The following is an 18,316-nucleotide window of genomic DNA, read 5'->3' as shown; positions in this document are numbered from 1 at the left end:
GAAAGATTATAAGCCCAGCTTGAAATATTTCTCGGAGGAACAATCCGATTTGTAGTAAGCACGGATGCAACAGTAGGAATTATTGGAGCCAAACAATCAATTTATTCTGGTAGACATCAACAGAATGATGACCAAGCAAACAGATCGCATGTCCAATTGATAATACAAAGCGTCTACTCAAACATACCTAAAGCTTGGTTTTTCTTAGACGCCTGAGGCCGCAGCAAGTAGAATCCCAAACAAATTTTTGTAGGATCTGAGCCTGGAAATAATTAACAACAACGCAATAGTTTAGAGGGAGAGTAGCGAAAGTAGATCATTGAAATCCGGCTTTTCGTTCAACATAAAGAGAAGGAGTTCACCACTCTCTAAGCCTAATCCACAGCTTACTAACAGCACCTAATCTGCAAAGTAATTGTACTAGTCAGCCAGCCTACTACGCATAGCTAGCACCCTTCTAGGCTTCCCTGGCGTAGTAGCTGCGATCTATTGGAACAAGCACTAGCAGCACATGCGCACTATCCCAAGAGCTAGTTCTTAGTGCAGACCTTATATAATGGCCTATTCAGCTCTCAGCCACGACCTCGGTGAGTATTTACTGCAAGTTTTCCTCTCTTTTGTTTGTAATTCTAATAGCCCACCCTAGATCGCATCAATCTAAGGAGGTTTATCCTTCAACAAACAATTAAGCTACAACCTGTTTCAGTAAACCAAGCACCTACATGCACCCCTATTGATGAAAAGGGGCGCATTTGGCTTCGCAATATTGGTTTATCACAGGCTTGAAAAGAAAAAGTAAGGGGAGATGCACCACACACCACCAAGAATTGTGTGAGAGACTTGGCAGTAACTGCCAGCAAGTGGAACCCACGGCTCCTACAAGCCTTGCCTTAGCATGTATTTTCCAGCTCAGCTGATTACACCTAGCTCCCCTATCATGTCCTCTCGCTGCTGCTACTCCTAGAGATACTGTATGTAGGCCTTCGTCCTACCAAAATCGAATCAAAATGTGATGCATAAGGGTCGCTCTCTTGGAAGATTACTGCAACGAAGCTCATCAACAATTTCGAAGGCTTACTGATTTTCTTCCTACTCTCGAGATTCTAAGTCTTTGAAGGAGTGCTTGAAGACTTGGTGGTGGCCATGACGACCTGGGCAGGCGAGAAGGATGCTGACCTCTTAGATGAGGTCTCAAAGTGAGAGCGAGAGTAAGAGGAGAGGGGTGGCATGAAGCTGGTCTATTTTGTGCTATGGCGAGGGGAAGCACAGAGCAGAATGGTAATGCAATGTAGGAGAAAAAGATAAGGTTAACTAAGGTCCCTCATTAACAACTAACAGTAACTTAAACTATAACACATCTACACAAAGCTCAACCAACCTATGGGGCCCCTCCTAAGGAGGAGGTGATGTCGGCATGCAATATCTGCTAATGAGAACATATGCAAGAGAAATTTGACTGCCTACCCTACCAAGGCCTGCTATAGCTCGCTCAAAGAAGCAAATATTGCAGCTAACTATGTGCACGGTTGTGAAGCCCATGCACGTTCCAATTATGATGGGGCTATAGAGAGCAAGGCTAGCCTATGAATGGGAACCTACTCTAAGAAATCGGACTTCTATGACTTCTAACAAGGTTTGGAGGGAGAGTAATCCATGTCCGTGCGACGGCATACAAAAGTCGCAACAACTAGCTCAATCCTTACCTTTTGTGCCCAATACATCATGAAAGAAATGTCTACTTTAAATTATATCTACTGAAGTGCCAATAATGAGGTTGAGTGAGTGAGACCTCTAGTGGCAAGCAAATCTTAAAGCATGGATAGTTAGTTCCAGAGGCATGGGATATGAATATGGGATTTCTAGATACTTGAGTGAAAGCACATGGACCAAGATTTTATGACAAATGTGATACATGAGAGTTTTTATGAAAAGATAAACTTAAACGTAAAATTTGTGATAGACATGACAGGAAATCAATCCAATTAAGTGCTAACTCATACCATAAACCCACCTAGATGCTCCTTTATATGCTAGGATCTAAAGGCAACTTTGTCGGTGTAAGATGGTGAGGGCATCAAGCCCTATATCTAGCCTAGCAACAGGCGACTAGAGAGTAGCAACCTCAAAAGCCAACCTACCAACAGGGAAGGCAGGAGGGGCCAGGCCTCGCAATAGTATGGAGGGCATTTGCCCTTGTTTTGAAGACCCACAAAGTTGGTGGGTATAGAATGGAAGTTGAACTAAAATGGAGTTCAAAGGACCTAAAAGTTAACTAGCTGCATGATAATTGTGGAATGGGGTCTCATCTAGTGGGACCAATCATATGGAATCAAGTATTGTAAGGGATGAGGTTGCCATGTACGTAAGAGACATATGGAGTTCGTTGGCCCCTAAACTCAAGTGCTTGCACATGGTTATTTGGCATACATTAAATAGAGGCATGTTTAGAGACAAAGTAAATACCCTTTGCGCATTGTACATCAATGTTGTGACTCAAACCTACTACAAACCTAGGAATAGAAATGACGTGCATTGTTGGCCAATATTGTAGGAGATTACTTAATATCCTTTGCCCATTGTGCATCAATGTTGTCAATGTAACCTACTACAAAAGCTATTGAACAAAAATGATGTGCATTGGCACATTAGCAGAGGCTTCCTCACCCATTAGCAAAAATGATGTGCATTGGCACATTAGTAGTGACTAATGGTCCAAAGGGTTCAAAAGGGTGGCATTTACATGAAGATTACAGATATAGAGATCAAGAGAGAAAGGCTAATAAAAAGCGAGAGCACGCATCTTGATAGGACAAAATGATGCCCATGCGGGGCTGGATGGCTAATGTGGGTATGGTATTGGGTTGGGAACGTAATATAGACATGATAGATTAGGGGATTTCTTGATTCGTCCTTTCTTCCACTATCACTCTTTGCTCATTCATCAATGTGCATCCCTAAAGTGAGCTGGGAGAGAGGGGATTACAACATTTTATGTATCCCTATAGACATTGGATTATATTAGGACAATCTCTAGGGACATATCTTACCTTCCTTAGCACTCCACAAGGACATTTAGAGGTGCATGTAGCTAGGATAGGTTTTGCTCATATGGGACTTCAATGCCAAGACCAATGATGTGTGTGTGTGTGTGTGTGTGTAAAAATAGCAAGAGAGTATGTCTCCCTATACATTGATACATACATTTAAGTATTTGCATGTGGCATTTTAGTTTAGTTCATTTCTTCTTATTTCTTGTCATAAATATGTAGAATCTTCCACTATACAAGATTGTAAGGTTAGATACATGGCTTAAGTGTACTAAATGTATGAGAATGCTTGAGGGGTAGATTTATATTTAAAGCCTCTATTGAGTAGCAAGTTCTTTGCATTGTGATAACTTTCTAAATTTCTAAATGTATAGAAGTAGATGATGAAATTAAAGTTAGATTTTCACACACACACAAGTAAATATGTGACTTATTGCATATTCACTACTCTAGCTCTATTCATTGATTTAGTTGAATTTTTACCTACTTTTCGTGATCATAAACTGTGACTAAAGAAATACTTAAAATATCTAACAAGACACCTTCTACTAGGCCATTATAGAAAATTTCATTCTTTAATTTTGTGTCATTTTAATAATTTGATTCTTCTTGCTAAGAATCTACTTGTTGCTTATGTTTACCTATGTATGTAGTGTCCTTCCATGTCCTTGTTGAAGATAGAAGCATGAAGAGATATATTCCTATTATATGACTTGATGAGGGGTAGACATAGTGCTGGTGATGGGCCTACCATAGGCTTAAGTCAGCCAAATGTACGTTGGATATAAGGCCATAAGTCTTCTTGATTGCACGTCTTCTTTTGGTGCTTAATTCTATAGATCTAGCCAAATCTTTAAATTGTATATATAATATGTTGGCGAAAGTTTCGAAATATATTTATTTATTATATAAAACTTTGGCAAATTTTCATGGACTTTATTTATAATTTTATAATCTTAAAGGCTAAACCTAGCTCTTTTTTAATTTTAGTTTCAAATTGTGGTGAATATATTAAGCTTTTATTTTTATAAAGGCATATAAACTTTCACAAGCCATATAAAACTTTCGCTTATTAACAAAACTTATGTGAAAAAATCATCCCTGGATGGGCTGATCTACCCAAGAAAACCAAAACCTTCCATATCACAATTTTGGGCATTTGGAGGATTCCCAAAAAAGTGAAAGCTTGTGTGTCAGAGGGCTACACATCATATATTGACTTTTCTACATCTTTCAATCTAGCAAGCATTGTCAATGGAAATTCTTCCATTGTATGGTCATTTGATCCCAAAATTGAGGGATCTTAGACACTTGTGTCAACATCATACCTAGATAGCACCCCTAGTGCCTCACCCTCCCAGAATCCAAAAAGCACCTTGATGTCATGGAGGAACACATACATTCTCCATCAACAAGGAGGGGGTTCTGTGATCTTATGTTTGATGTGCTTTAGGTGCAAGGGATCCACTCACCCAATTCATTTCTAGTGTTGTGGAACACACAAGAAGTCACACACACAAGTTTTGCATACTACCTATATCTTTGGGCGAAAGGATACTATTTTACGCATGCATTATACTTTTGTATAGTACCTATAACTTATGATAAAAGGAACACACACACGAGAGAGAGAGAGAGGGGGGGAGAGAGAGAGAGAGAGAGAGAGAGAGAGGACTTTAGATTAATAGTCTTAGGTCACAAGGGATAACAATATTGTGTTTATTTTCCATGGCTTCAAAAAAAAGCCTTGGAGACATGCACCGCTTTTACTAGCAAAGGGGTTTATTAACCCTTGAAACCCCTTTTGTTGGGCTTCATCATCATGACTTGTATTGGTTAGGTGGATGAACCCTTTCCCACCCCTTTTTCCAGTGAAAGGGATGTTGAACACTTCATTAAGCTTGTAGTGGCAAGGGCACTTTATGAGCCTACTGGAATGTACTAATGGTAGGATATGTTTGAACATGAAATCCTTGGTAGCATAGCATAAAGGGAAATAATTGTAATGCATACGAGCCTCTTGGAATCCAATGGTTGTAAGAAATGCGTTCTCTTAGATGGATGCCACCATGACCCCTTTCACACTAATAAAAGGGCACAATGCACCATGTATACACTATCTATTTTTCTTTTTATGTACATACTTAGCGCACCATGCATATACTCATATTTGGAATGTAACCCTCTCTAGTTCTTTTTTTGTGTTGGGAGGTAAAATTTTTTCCTATAATATTATTTTCACCATTTGTTTGGATAGATTTTTATAAATATATCTTTTTACATCTCATTAATTCGAGCTACGGTTTGAGAGTTATGACCATTTTTAATTCTCATCACATCTTTGCTGATGCCACAAGGATGCAAAGAATTAATTTTGATTTCATGGCTACATAGAACAAAAAAATAGCATACTTTTTCTTTATTCAAAAACTTACTTTTGATTGCATGGCTAGATAGAGCACAAAAATTCCATCTTTTCTTCTTTTTACAACTCATCAATACTAGGTACGATTTGAGAGTAATGACCATTTTTTCACCATCATCACGTCTCCATGGACCCTTTTGCTGGAGAAAGGGCCTTAGAAGGATGAAAAATATTATTTTTAGTTGCATGGTTATATGGAGCACAAAAATTATATCACTTTTTCTTTTTAGAGCTCAATAATCCGAGCTAGGGTTTGAGAGTTATGACCCATTTTTTACATTCATCACATCTCTATGGACACTTTCATAAGAGAAAGGGTCCTAGAAGGATGCAAAAACTTACTTTTGATTGCACGGCTAGATAGAGAAAAAAAATAAGTCACTTCTCCTTTTTACATCTCATCATTCTGAGCTATGGTTTCAAAGTTATGACCATTTTTTCACTGCCATCACGTCTCCATGGACCCTTTCGCTGGCAGTCTCAAAGAAGTATTATATTTGATTGCATTGTTAGATGGATCACAAAGATTACATCGCTTTTTCTCTTTATATCTCACCAAATCCGAGCTATAGTTTGAGGCTCGTCACATGTCCATGGACCCTTTCATTGGCAAAAGGGTCCTAAAAGGATGCAAAATACTACTTGACTACATCTTGTCTAAGAAAAAACATCTCCTTAGATCCTTTCAAAAATTTTTGTTGCCCAAAGAGTGAATAAACCAAAATTTCATAAGTTTTAAAGGCTCTTTAGTAAAATAGGACCCCTTTGCTAGCAAAAGGGTCATCTAAGCTTTTTTTGAATGCATTCAAATTGAAAATAAATAAATGAATTTTGGTCTTTAAAAAGCCCATTAGATTGGATGAAAGGGTCCTATGAGCATTTTTTTGTTGCATTCAAAAAAAAAAGAAGTCAATAAATTTAGTTTTTAAAATGGTCCAAGTGAACCTTTAGCCAGGGAAGGGTCCTATGAGCAATTCCTTTTAATAATTTGAGCCATAATGCAACACAAAAAGGACCCTTTGGCTGACACAAAAAGGACAAAGGACTCTTTTTGCCAACCAAATGGTCCTATGGTCTTTTTTAAAACCAAACTTGATTAATTTCTTGAGGCTCAATACAACAAAGAAAAATTCCAGGAGACCCTTTGGCCAACAAAAGGTTCCTATGGGTATTTTTAAGACCTTAATTTAAGATCAACTCTCTATGTATTGGCCCTTCTCCATTGCAACTTGCATTTCTTCTCTTTTGGAGCATCCACTTCACCCCCCTTTTGATCTTCACCTCATGATCTTCCCTCCATTAAGTGGAGCTATGATAACCGTAGCTTGGATTGATGAGATGTAAAAATAAAATGTAATGTACTTTTTCTGTGGTATCTGAATGTGTACTCTAAAATAAATTTTGCCATATTTTTAAGACCCTTGCAATAGCAAAAGGGTTCATGGATATGTCATGATGGTCATAACTCTCAAACTATAGCTCAGATTGATGAACTATAAAAAATACAAATCATGTATTTATAAAACCCTATCCAGCCAAATGATCAATATAATTTTATAAAAAATTTTGGTCCTCCCAACATTATAAGAGAGAGAGAGAGAGAGAGAGAGAGAGAGAGAGAGAGAGAGAGAGAGAGAGGATTACCATGGCAAACATGAGTATATACATGATGCAGTGTACCAAAAGAGACTCTTCCTCTAGTAATGAAATATTATGCGCAGCAATGTCCAACATTCCAATTCCTCCGTGCTACTTAGAAGGCTTCAGTTCCTCCTAGGGTATATAATGCATCCATCTTCTTCCCCCATTCTCAGCCCATATAAAAGATCTGAAGCATTTTTCAATTCTGCCAGTGTGATATACAAAAGTGCCACACTATGGCCACATACATTGTGGAAGCAGCCAAAATATGTTTCACCACAAGGGCTCTTGCATTCCACCCCACTTCCAATCCATGCCATCCCCTCAATTTTATTTTAATGAGGTCCAAGTACCACTGAAACCTTTGTTTGAATGTCAAACCAAGACCTATTGATGCTCCCAAATACTTTATACTTCTCTCCTTTGAATCCATTGCACATGCATAAAAACCGCCCACTTTAGCAATTGATCCAACGAGGATCTTAGTGCAAAGGATTTTTGCCAACTACACACCAAACCCAATTGCCTGCTAAAAGACTTGCATAATCTCCAAGAGCATGTGAGTTTTTTGCAGAATGACATTAAATCATTTGCAAACATTTGTGAACTTATTTGCAGTCCTGAGGGGAGGGAGACCCCCTCCCGGTGGCCTATCCTTATTTCCCCTGTCAATAACTGCAAAAGAGGAACCGAGTAATCATTAATATCCTGAGTTTAGCTAGTAGGCCCTATATCCTTTACAGGTTATCAATTCAAAAATATAACTAGGTTGTAATAGGTGATAAATACCATGATACATAGGCATAGATCATGGTTCAGTTTTCCAACTAAATGTTATCATGTTTTCAAAGTTACTATAAAGAAAAATTTCAATTATCTTTATTTTTCTTAATTATATTTCCTAGCACATAGTAAATGCTATATTAGGATGCCCTAATAACCTCCCCACGTTTATCAAAGGCTAGAAAATTTCCATCATATCTATCTATCTACCTATCTACCTATGTATGTATGTATGTATCTATCTATCTATCTATAATATACTATTCATTATAGACGTTAGCCTAATTCCAAGCATTCAAATTTAGATAATTCCGTAAGCTTCCCTTTTCAATTTAGTAGATTCAACCTAAGTCACCATTCCATTCTCTCTTAGAATACTTTTATGAGATAAACATGGGGGAAGAATGCATATAACATTTTTTGGGAAGAGATTTTAAAACCAAAATTATCCCAAGCCATCACATATAAGAGAAAATTTTAGTCTTATTATTACAATGACATCGTTGAAAAAGCTACAAATGCAATCAAGCCTTGATCAACATAACAACATGTCAAGTATAGAGGAACAAAGTCTATTAGTAGAGATAGACTACATCCAAAGTCCCACATACAACTTTGAAGAGACAAAAGTCTTATTGATTAGTATGTCAAATTATGCAAAAATGAAACCAATGCCAATAGATTTGACATGTAATCTAGCAAAGCATCACATCCAAGGATTTTATATTCACATAATCATGTGCATTCTTTGCATGATAAGTGAACATCATTTTCATACAATAATGGATAGAATCACGGAAAAACCTTCACAATATAAAACTTTAGAAATCGACAACTTATCAGTGGTAGTATGCATAATACTACCGGTCCTTGATAAACTTATTACACATTTGTTGCTAGTGGAAGAACCATTACTACTAACAAATGTTACACATTTGTTGCTAGTGGAACAACCACTAGTACCAACAAATTACCAGGAAATTGAACACTTAGTATAGCTAGTAATACCTTTATTACCACTGGTAATGGCACTGTACACATGTCGGGACTTGGGGAGCATAATTTGGAAGCAGTCCCACCTCTTAATCTGAGCATCAAAGGAGATCCTCCACTCCACCTATTGGTTAAATGAAAGTATTTGGAATATCATCTTGTTATGTAGGATTTGCATAGGTTGAAATCCATTTGTCACAGTTTGACCTTTGCATGTTGGCATTGACGATGAGTACTTTTTATGTGTCACTATGTGGCATTGATTTTTGACATTATCCATGTACATATCTAAATTGTGTGAAGTGTCTTTGTGTTGGCTATCATTTTGTGATGAACGATGCTCAACTTTTAGACAAACTAGAAGAGAAGAGAAAGGAGATGGAGGAGAAAGGATACACAGAAGAACACACACACAAGTGATTACATTACATTAGTATTAGTTGAAAACAATGCCTTTTCTTAACCTTTTATGTTTAGGGTTAGGGATAGGGTTGGACGGCAGTTCTCTTTTTACCTCTCTTTGAATGCTGGTGCATATTCAACAATATTGCACAAAATGATGTTGAGATTGTTCCTTAACATGTATGTGTATGCATATGCCTGTCTACCAAAGCTAATCTTCTTTAGAGGTAGTCAGTATGTACCTTAGTCTTCAAGGTTGCCGCACTTTGCATGCCATCATCCTCTGATCACTCTCTCTCCTTGGCTAGTTCGTAAGTCCCTTAGTCTTCAAAGTTTTCGCACTTTGCATGCCATCATTTTCTCATCACTATCTATCTCCTTGGCTATCCTTCTTTCTTCATTTGGCTTCTTGCAATTCATGCCTTTCACTCATGTATTATATTACCAATAACTTCTTGAACTTGCTTGCATACAATAGAATCACCACAACATTGCCCTTCATACTAGCATTTGCCTCCTCCTTCTTAGAGCCTTCACTATCTTTGCAGCACACACTTCCTTTTCTTCAAATGCCTCCTCCTACGCTTCAAGTGACAATGTACCCCTTATTGCTTGCATATTAACAAAGGGCTTGAAGCAAACCTTATTACTTCCAAACAAGTCTTAACATTAAAGTGATCTAAATTTTCATGTGTCTATCTGACAATATCCAAGCTCTTTTTTGACCCCCCTTGTGGTTCTTGTAGATTTAGGGATGATAGTAGCTTTTCAAGTTAAGCTAGATATTTAAGTGCATCTCTTATCCACCACTAGAAAATATTTGGAAACACAATCAACCTAGACCTTCATGCAAAAGGAATTTCTCAAGAGAAATGGCTCTTCTCCATGGCAACCAGAATATCACAGAGCTCATTGAGCAATTAACCAAAGCTCTTCTTCATTTAAATGCACAAGGAAGGATCCTTTCTCAACGAATTGCATAGAGATCCTAGAGCTCTCAATACTCTAAACCTGAAGTAACGACTTGTTTGTAATAATCAACCTTCACAAAAAGAATAGATAAGCTTCATAGTTAGGCAACCTTCACAAAAAGAATAGATAAGCTAAGGTTCCCTTCCCATTTTGCCATCATGTTCCTATGGTTAATATTTGCTTTGATAAGCATAAAGACCTCTTTATTAGCCAATGCTGGAGTTGTGGCATACTCAAATTGATTTCACCTTCTCTTCTTGACTTGTGTTAGGGTGTGTGTCACAAGAATTGCCTTTTTAGTTGGCAACTATCAAGTCGTCTGGAAGATTCCGGCCTTGTGAATTCTACCATATCAATGACCTCCACTCACCCTAGGACAAGTGGCATTCACATGAACTTGTTGTGTTGGATGTGTGTGCGTCTCATCTCTCCTCTCATGGACCACTGCAAGGCAAAGGTTGTAAGGTTGATATGAAAAGTCCTAGTTAGCCCAATACGAGGGACGGGCCCAAACAATAACACAAAAGATGTGTGCCTGGCCCATGAAGGCCGCCCGTGTAATGGCAAGCTCCCTCATTCCATCTCCTTGAACTACTACACCAATCGCATGTTGGTGACATAAGTTAGGAGCCTGGCGCGACCATTGGGAGGTGTGAACCACCACATGCGGTGGCCATCCTCCGATCACATGCAGTGGCCATCCTTCGATCCTATCATCCTCCTCCATGTGAACAGAGCCTAAGTGAAGTGACGGAGGGGTCCAAGGTAAAAAAGCCTCGACGGAGCGTAAAGACGAAGAAGAGAGGGGAATAGGGACCCTAGTTAACATATGGACATTAATTAATTAATTTGTTTAGGAAAGGGGGGGCGATTAATATAAGGTTTTGGGAAATTTGCCGTGTAAAACTACGAATTCCGTAGGACCCCTAGTTAAAAGATGGACATTAATTAATTAATTTGTTTGGGAGAGGGGGGGCGATTAACCTAAGGTTTTAGGAAATTTGCGAATCGCGCCACGTGTAAAACTATGAATTCCACAGTGTTCCAGATTGTTTCCGTCACCACCTTTCACGAGGTATAAAGGGGGAGCAAGGCAAATCGTATTATAGAGCTTCCGCTTGTAAGCTAAGCCGAATGCCAATCGTGAGGAGCTTCTCCGCTGAAGATTGGAGGTTGAGGCGAGGAAGCTGCAGAAGCCTGTGGAGGGCAGAACCTTCTCCAAGAAGTTGCCCTCCTCTCTTGAAGGTACTAGCTTAATTTTTAAGTACCATGCGGCATGTAAGCTTAATTTTTTGTCAAAACCACCATGGGGGGGGGGGGGGGGCGCTTACAAATTAATTAATACCAATTCATGTGGGGGAAGGGACGGACGGTGGAGATGGAAGGATGGGGATCGACGGAGGGGATGGGGGGGGGAAGGGACGGACGGTGGAGATGGAAGGATGGGGATCGACGGGGGGGAGGGGGTGAGCAAAGAACGACCAAAAGTGATAAGAGGAAAGGAAGCAAGCAGAGCTCATTTCGCATTTCGACGCTCTGCCTCCTTCCTCATCCATCAGGTATGCTTCCTTTCTTCCAATTTTTCTCTTCCTCTTTTGCTTTCGATCCTTTCATCCCTTTTTTGCATTTCAACATCCTTCCATTTTGAAGCAATGCGGAAGAATTAGGGTCGTAGATCGCTACATCAATGAAGAACATCTCACGCCCCTTCTCGCCTTCCTCGCGAGATGCTTCGATCTGCTTCCTTTTCGTCGTTTCTCCCGTAGTTCATCCTCTGTTTCAATCGGCTGCATTTTTTGCCCCACTTACTTTGACTTGCCTTCACATTTTTTCTTGCATTTGAAATTCCTGCTTACTTCTTGATCGAGACGCTAGGCTCAGCTTCCTAAACATTGACCTCTCTCAAACGGTGTCGGGATCTGGATATCTTCTGTTTTGATTCATCTATCGCCGTTTTTTTCCGTCGCTTTCGATGCTCTCCGAATTTCTAATCCTCCTAGCCAGTGCAGCGCCATTTCAGTAGCGGACGCTGTATCCATTGCAATGATCGTGTGGAACGACTGGTTTTTTAGACATGAGATTAGCATATCCTTTCAAAGTTTGTGTTCTGGTCCCGGATGTGTTGCACCGAGCACCATTGGTTGAATTTGGTGAATCTTGTTTCTCAAGAGTTGCACTTGTGATGCAGTTGAAATATCGTGCTACAAAAAATGGGAGATGTCGATGATGTCCAACCGCTCGTGTGTGACAATGGATCGGGTATGGTCAAGGTAAGTAACTCCTCCTGAGTCGGGGGTTTCAAATCTTAGATTCTTAAGTCTTGCACAAAAGCCTCCTTCTTGAGCGGGTGATTGCTGAGCTGTGATACTGTTTAACATTTCTTTATGTAGGCTGGGTTTGCTGGTGATGATGCACCGCGGGCTGTCTTTCCTAGTATAGTGGGCAGGCCACGACATACAGGTGTAATGGTGGGGATGGGTCAAAAAGATGCATACGTTGGGGATGAAGCCCAGTCTAAGCGAGGTATCCTCACTCTGAAGTACCCCATTGAGCACGGGATTGTGACAAACTGGGATGACATGGAGAAGATTTGGCACCACACCTTTTACAATGAGCTTCGAGTGGCCCCTGAAGAGCACCCTGTATTACTCACTGAGGCTCCTCTGAATCCGAAGGCCAATAGAGAGAAAATGACTCAGATTATGTTCGAAACTTTCAATGTTCCTGCAATGTATGTGGCCATACAGGCAGTGTTATCACTTTATGCCAGTGGCCGTACCACAGGTGATGTGATTGTTCCCCTTTTATCAGAGACCAGCATCTTACAGTGCTTAAGTTTGCCATGATTTCTTCTTTTCCTTTGTATTTGGTGCTCGTATTATCAATAGTGGTCTAAGTTTTTCAAAGTTTTAATGCTAATTTTGATGTGCTGTAGGTATTGTGCTTGATTCTGGTGATGGTGTTACCCACACTGTTCCTATCTACGAAGGTTATGCATTGCCACATGCAATCCTGCGGCTGGATTTAGCTGGTCGTGATCTCACTGATTCCCTGATGAAGATTCTAACAGAGCGAGGATATTCATTCACAACCACTGCTGAGCGAGAAATTGTTCGTGACATGAAAGAGAAGCTTGCGTATGTGGCATTGGATTTTGAACAAGAACTAGAGACAGCAAAGAGTAGCTCCTCCTTGGAGAAGAGTTATGAGTTGCCTGATGGCCAGGTGATTACAATTGGTGCTGAGCGCTTCAGGTGTCCAGAAGTTTTGTTCCAGCCTTCCATGATTGGAATGGAATCCGCGGGTATTCATGAGACCACCTACAACTCTATCATGAAATGTGATGTTGATATTCGAAAGGATCTGTATGGGAACATTGTGCTTAGCGGCGGATCTACAATGTTCCCTGGGATTGCTGACAGAATGAGCAAGGAAATTACTGCTCTTGCACCCAGTAGCATGAAGATCAAGGTGGTTGCTCCTCCAGAGAGGAAGTACAGCGTTTGGATAGGAGGATCTATTTTGGCTTCCCTCAGTACATTTCAGCAGGTTGGTAATATTGATTACTTTGAACTGCTGTACTGTTTCACTATGTGGCCTGTTCAGACCCCTTGTTCTTTTCCATTAAGAGGTTTGACGTTTGGTTTTTGTTGTGTGCAGATGTGGATAGCAAAGACAGAGTATGATGAGTCAGGCCCTTCGATTGTTCACAGAAAATGTTTCTAGATTGTTTAGTGGTTGTGCCATGCTGAAGTTGGCCTTTTACACTGAAGAATGTCTAGCGTGCTTTCTAGAGAGTTCTCTTTTGAGTCATATTGTAGAAGTACTATGATACAGTGCTAACAGGTTAATATATGATGAGGCTTAGTTCTGAATTCAAATTACAGTTGGTTGAGATCATAGATGAAACTTCATCAAAGGCTATTAGGCTCTTGGTAGTTGATATATGGGCCTCCTTTCTGTCAGAAGTTGAAGCAATTGTGTTTGTTCAAGCGACATTAAATTTTGAGCAGTTTGGCAGGCTGTTAGTTGGGATGACTGGGTTATTGAGATCTCATTAACCCAGGACTTTATATATTGTTCTCAATTAAAATTTTGAGATTGATATATTTTCAGTTTGTTTGTTTTGCTACCTCGTATAATAGTGAGTTTTCTTGAACCAATCGACAATTTTCCATTTATTATCTATGGGAGAACCCAACTCGCCATTGATAAGATTTAATGTAGCCTTGTTTTTTTTGTTTCCTTGCCATGCTATATTATAAGAAAAATATAAATCGGGGTTGTTTATAACTGGATTTGCATGGGTGGTTACAATGATCATTTTATTATGGTGGTCGCACAGGGAGGCCTAGACAACACGAGGGGATTCTAACACTCTTATGGAGATGCTATGACAATGGGAGAAACATGATTTTGGAACCATGAATGTGCACTAGCGTTAACTATCTGCTTGTGAATGACTTCACCGTAGTGAGGTAGATCAAGGAGATCTCACCCAACAAAATTCCAATGTGACTCATGTTCTCAGGCTGAAGCATGCAAGGAGGCTGTCCACAAGCCCAACTAGGATGAAGATGGTATAAACTATGCAAACTAGTGTATGGAGCCTTTGAGCTCGGATGTAGAAGAAACCTAATAGAGCTTAATTACACAAAAGGCAATGAGGCTTAAATGAAAAACAGCTTCCTAATTCAAAGTAGGCTGACTTTTTTGGATCAGTGTGTGGTTAGCACCACCTCGGGCTAGTTAGCATTAAGTAATCTCAGGTTGTAGGCGGGAGTTAGATGAAAGAGGGTAAACACGTACGTTCATTGACACTTCAAATGGATACGTCAAGGGGTCCGTATCCCTCGTAAGACCAACTTTTTGGTCATATCTAAAACTAGTTGATCCCAAACTTTTGCATGTGCATGGGCTGGAAGAGTGACCATACAACGCTTAAGGTAAAGTAGTCTTGAAGGCTGATCAACTCTGATGCAGTTAGTAATCACACCAAGATCTACTCCCAAAGCACATCGAAGCATTGGAATGTTAGAAGAGGCTATGCAAGTACTATTTTATTTCATATGCATGTTGGCCAATCGACTAGTTAGAGAATGACCTAATTAGTTACAATAACCTAGTTGAGCACTTTGAAATCATGGGTTATCTTGTGTCGATTTCAAGGGACTTGAACTATGAAGAGTTGCCTTGACAGTCTCCTCCACGACAATCAAATCAAATCACATCCTCTTCTCCTATCCCCCTACATCAATCTCCTCCCTCAATCCCGAGCGGATGCCGCAACACCAACCTAATCACAGGCGTGCGATTAGCAAGCCGGGTCCTCGTCTGAGCACCCTGATAATATTCTGAAGCTCGCTAAGGAGGTAGCGGAAGCCTATGATAATGGGACAAACGATCGAGGCACCTGAAAGCTGGGAAATTTCGGAATTCTCAAATTTGCAGAAAGAGCTGCAGTAATGCCGGGCATCATTGCAAGGATTTGAAAGACAGAAAAGGCATGCATATAATTTAGCGGATTTATCTTCGGAACTCCTGGCACGAATGCCAGGCAGCTACAACAATGGTGTCGATAGAAAGGAAACTAGCAGCTGCACTGGACGTCGAGCTTAAGTAGAAAGAGGTCTCAGAATTATCGCCAAGGGTTCGTCTTGATTCAACCACTACAGAACATGATTTGAGAAGCAAATTTGACAGACTTTTTGAGAAAAAATCTCAAAACGATAGCCTAATCTAGCGGCTCAGTGTGAAACTCTAGTCTTACTACAAAAAAGTTTAGCAAGCTTCTAATCGATCATGAACAAGAAGACGGATATCTTTGATTGACCCGCCTGTGATACTTTCACAATTAGGCCATTCAACTTAGGGAGAATGGAAAGCCAGGAATTGTTCATAGGATTGCCGTATTTGAGTACTATAGGAAGTGATGTGTTTCGTCTATGTAAGAAATGTAAGTTGAATTCTTCAAACCCGTCCCTCTGAATAGATCGATGCATGGAGCATCAGTTTCAACAGGAGAATCTGGCAGAGCTTGCATAGGTCGACCGTGAGGAAGATTGTTGATTTTGAAGCCAAACTGAGACAAATCCTAAAACCATTTCTCCTAATCTTGCATTACTTTCTGAAACCATTACTCCTTGTTGCATTTATTTTGAGGCTTGCAAGAAAAATTAGACCTTTTAAGCCCTCACCAATATTTGGGAGTTAATCTAGAATTTCATCTTCATACAAATTGAACTTCTTGTTCACATTATCCTTGTCGCAGATACACATACCCTGGAGGCATAATGTGGACTCGTAAATTTGGACACCAACATCATAAACGTCATGATTTGAAATACTACTATGCTTTGAATCAACATTGTCGTCCAAGCTCGGTTTCATTTCTATGCATCTATAAATAGTCAAGCTCTTTTTAGACCCTTGCCTGCGAGTTTGGAACTTCCCTTCCAAAATGTCCCATGCATCCTTTGAGGTCTTGCATGACCATATATGTAGTATAATGGATTATTAAGTGGACCTTGACCTCGGAGCTTGGACTACCGGATGGATTCCACTCTTTTTGTACCAAGTTGTACTTATTGAATCTGCAACATATTATGAAATATTTCTTATTCACTCTTATCCGAGCCTTGTGTGCCGTGTTGTTGAAAGGTTTTATTTTCACACACACACAAATTGTGATTAGGGAAAAGCCATAGATAAGGGAAAATGTGGCCCCAACATTCATTATTGATTAATACATTGGCAATGCCTTAAATATTACTGCAATTCTCCATGCACCACCCTAATCTTCACTCCCATGTCATGCTAAGATCCTATGAGCTTGACATTTGTTCTTGCTACTAAATGAACCTTCCATTTTAGTGGGGGACGAAGGGGATGGAACATGAAAATCTTAAGAGCCAATGAAAAGTCAATCTCGAGTAGTTTTGGGACACTTTGCCAAAATTATGTATAGTAGGGATTTTAGTGTAAGACCTCCTTTGGAACACATCATGTATAAAAGCCAAGTCCTTGACTTTGGTATTCATTCTCTATTGCAAGGAATACAAGCTCTCATCTTCCTTCACTCTTTGTTGTGAATTGATACTTGCGCTCTCCCCATTGTTATTGCTATGTCTATATTCCCCATAGCCCCTTCACCCGCTCACATTACCTTCTCCTTCCTTCCCATCCCCCCTTTCCCTTTTCTTTGTGGAGTGACATTGTGAGAGAAGCCAGAGGCCATGGACATGAGAATCGTGACAAGGACATTGCTATCCAATTCATGCTTAGTAGAGTGGAGGGTGAGAACCTCCTTGGCATTGTTTTGAAAAGTCCCCATGGGTCAAAACTTTCATGGCACCATTGTGAAGGAATAGAACATGCTTTGCCGACGTCTCTCTCCTTTGTTATTTCCCTTGTGCTCTCCAACTTGAGGTTATGAATGGGGAAAGTATAGATGTTTATAGACAAAAGAGTATCGGTGTTTACAGACAAAAGAGTATAGGTGTTTATAGACAAAAGAATATGTTTTTTCATGTTTATAGGTGATAGATCATGCTAGGATTGGTTGTTTGGAGGATAGGTGTTTAAAGAGGAAATATATGGTTTTTTCATTTTTGTAGGTGATATATCGTGCTTCAATTATGTCTTACCATTACAAAGATTTGCCTAGATTGATTTGTTAAGCAAAAATGAGTAGAAAGTAGAATTTGCATGCTTGTTGCACCCAAGAAACATTTCCTCTTTTCTATCTTTGTGCAATAATAATAATAAACAATAGAAAAAACTCATGTTTTGTCACATTTTTTTGTGATGAATGAATAGCTTCAACCACCCCTCAACACCAACCATGTCACATAAAAATGGAAAAGCTAAGAATCTATAAAAATCAATTAAAATTTGAGCAACAAACAATCACGATTCTTACTCACTAAAATGTCCATGTCATGTCCAAGGCAGATGACAATGGCATGCCATGTGTATGATCCAAGTTATGAGTCAATTAATCTTAGGGTACAAAAGCATAACTACTATAGAGCCTTCAAGCATGAACTTTTGG

At 39.6% G+C, this 18,316-nt stretch overlaps 1 protein-coding gene across 1 annotated transcript; it reads left to right on the top strand.

Moving 5' to 3' along the window:
- Positions 1 to 11,751: 11,751 nt before the first annotated feature.
- On the top strand, positions 11,752 to 14,384 carry LOC147896646 (actin-like). The gene is made up of 5 exons (XM_087381825.1): positions 11,752 to 11,822; positions 12,452 to 12,533; positions 12,654 to 13,047; positions 13,199 to 13,812; positions 13,924 to 14,384. Exons 2-5 carry the CDS (start codon positions 12,474 to 12,476, stop codon positions 13,987 to 13,989), a joined length of 1,134 nt encoding a protein of 377 aa, XP_087237951.1. The 5' UTR covers positions 11,752 to 11,822; positions 12,452 to 12,473; the 3' UTR covers positions 13,990 to 14,384.
- Positions 14,385 to 18,316: the final 3,932 nt, after the last annotated feature.

This window comes from Dipteris shenzhenensis, chromosome 11 (genome assembly GCF_047967505.1).
Source record: "Dipteris shenzhenensis isolate YYH24624 ecotype China chromosome 11, Dip_SZ_1.0, whole genome shotgun sequence".
In the NCBI taxonomy this organism is placed as follows: Eukaryota; Viridiplantae; Streptophyta; class Polypodiopsida; order Gleicheniales; family Dipteridaceae; genus Dipteris; species Dipteris shenzhenensis.
The sequence above is the reverse complement of the archived record's forward strand: the minus strand, read 5'-3'. Positions and strand labels throughout refer to the sequence as shown.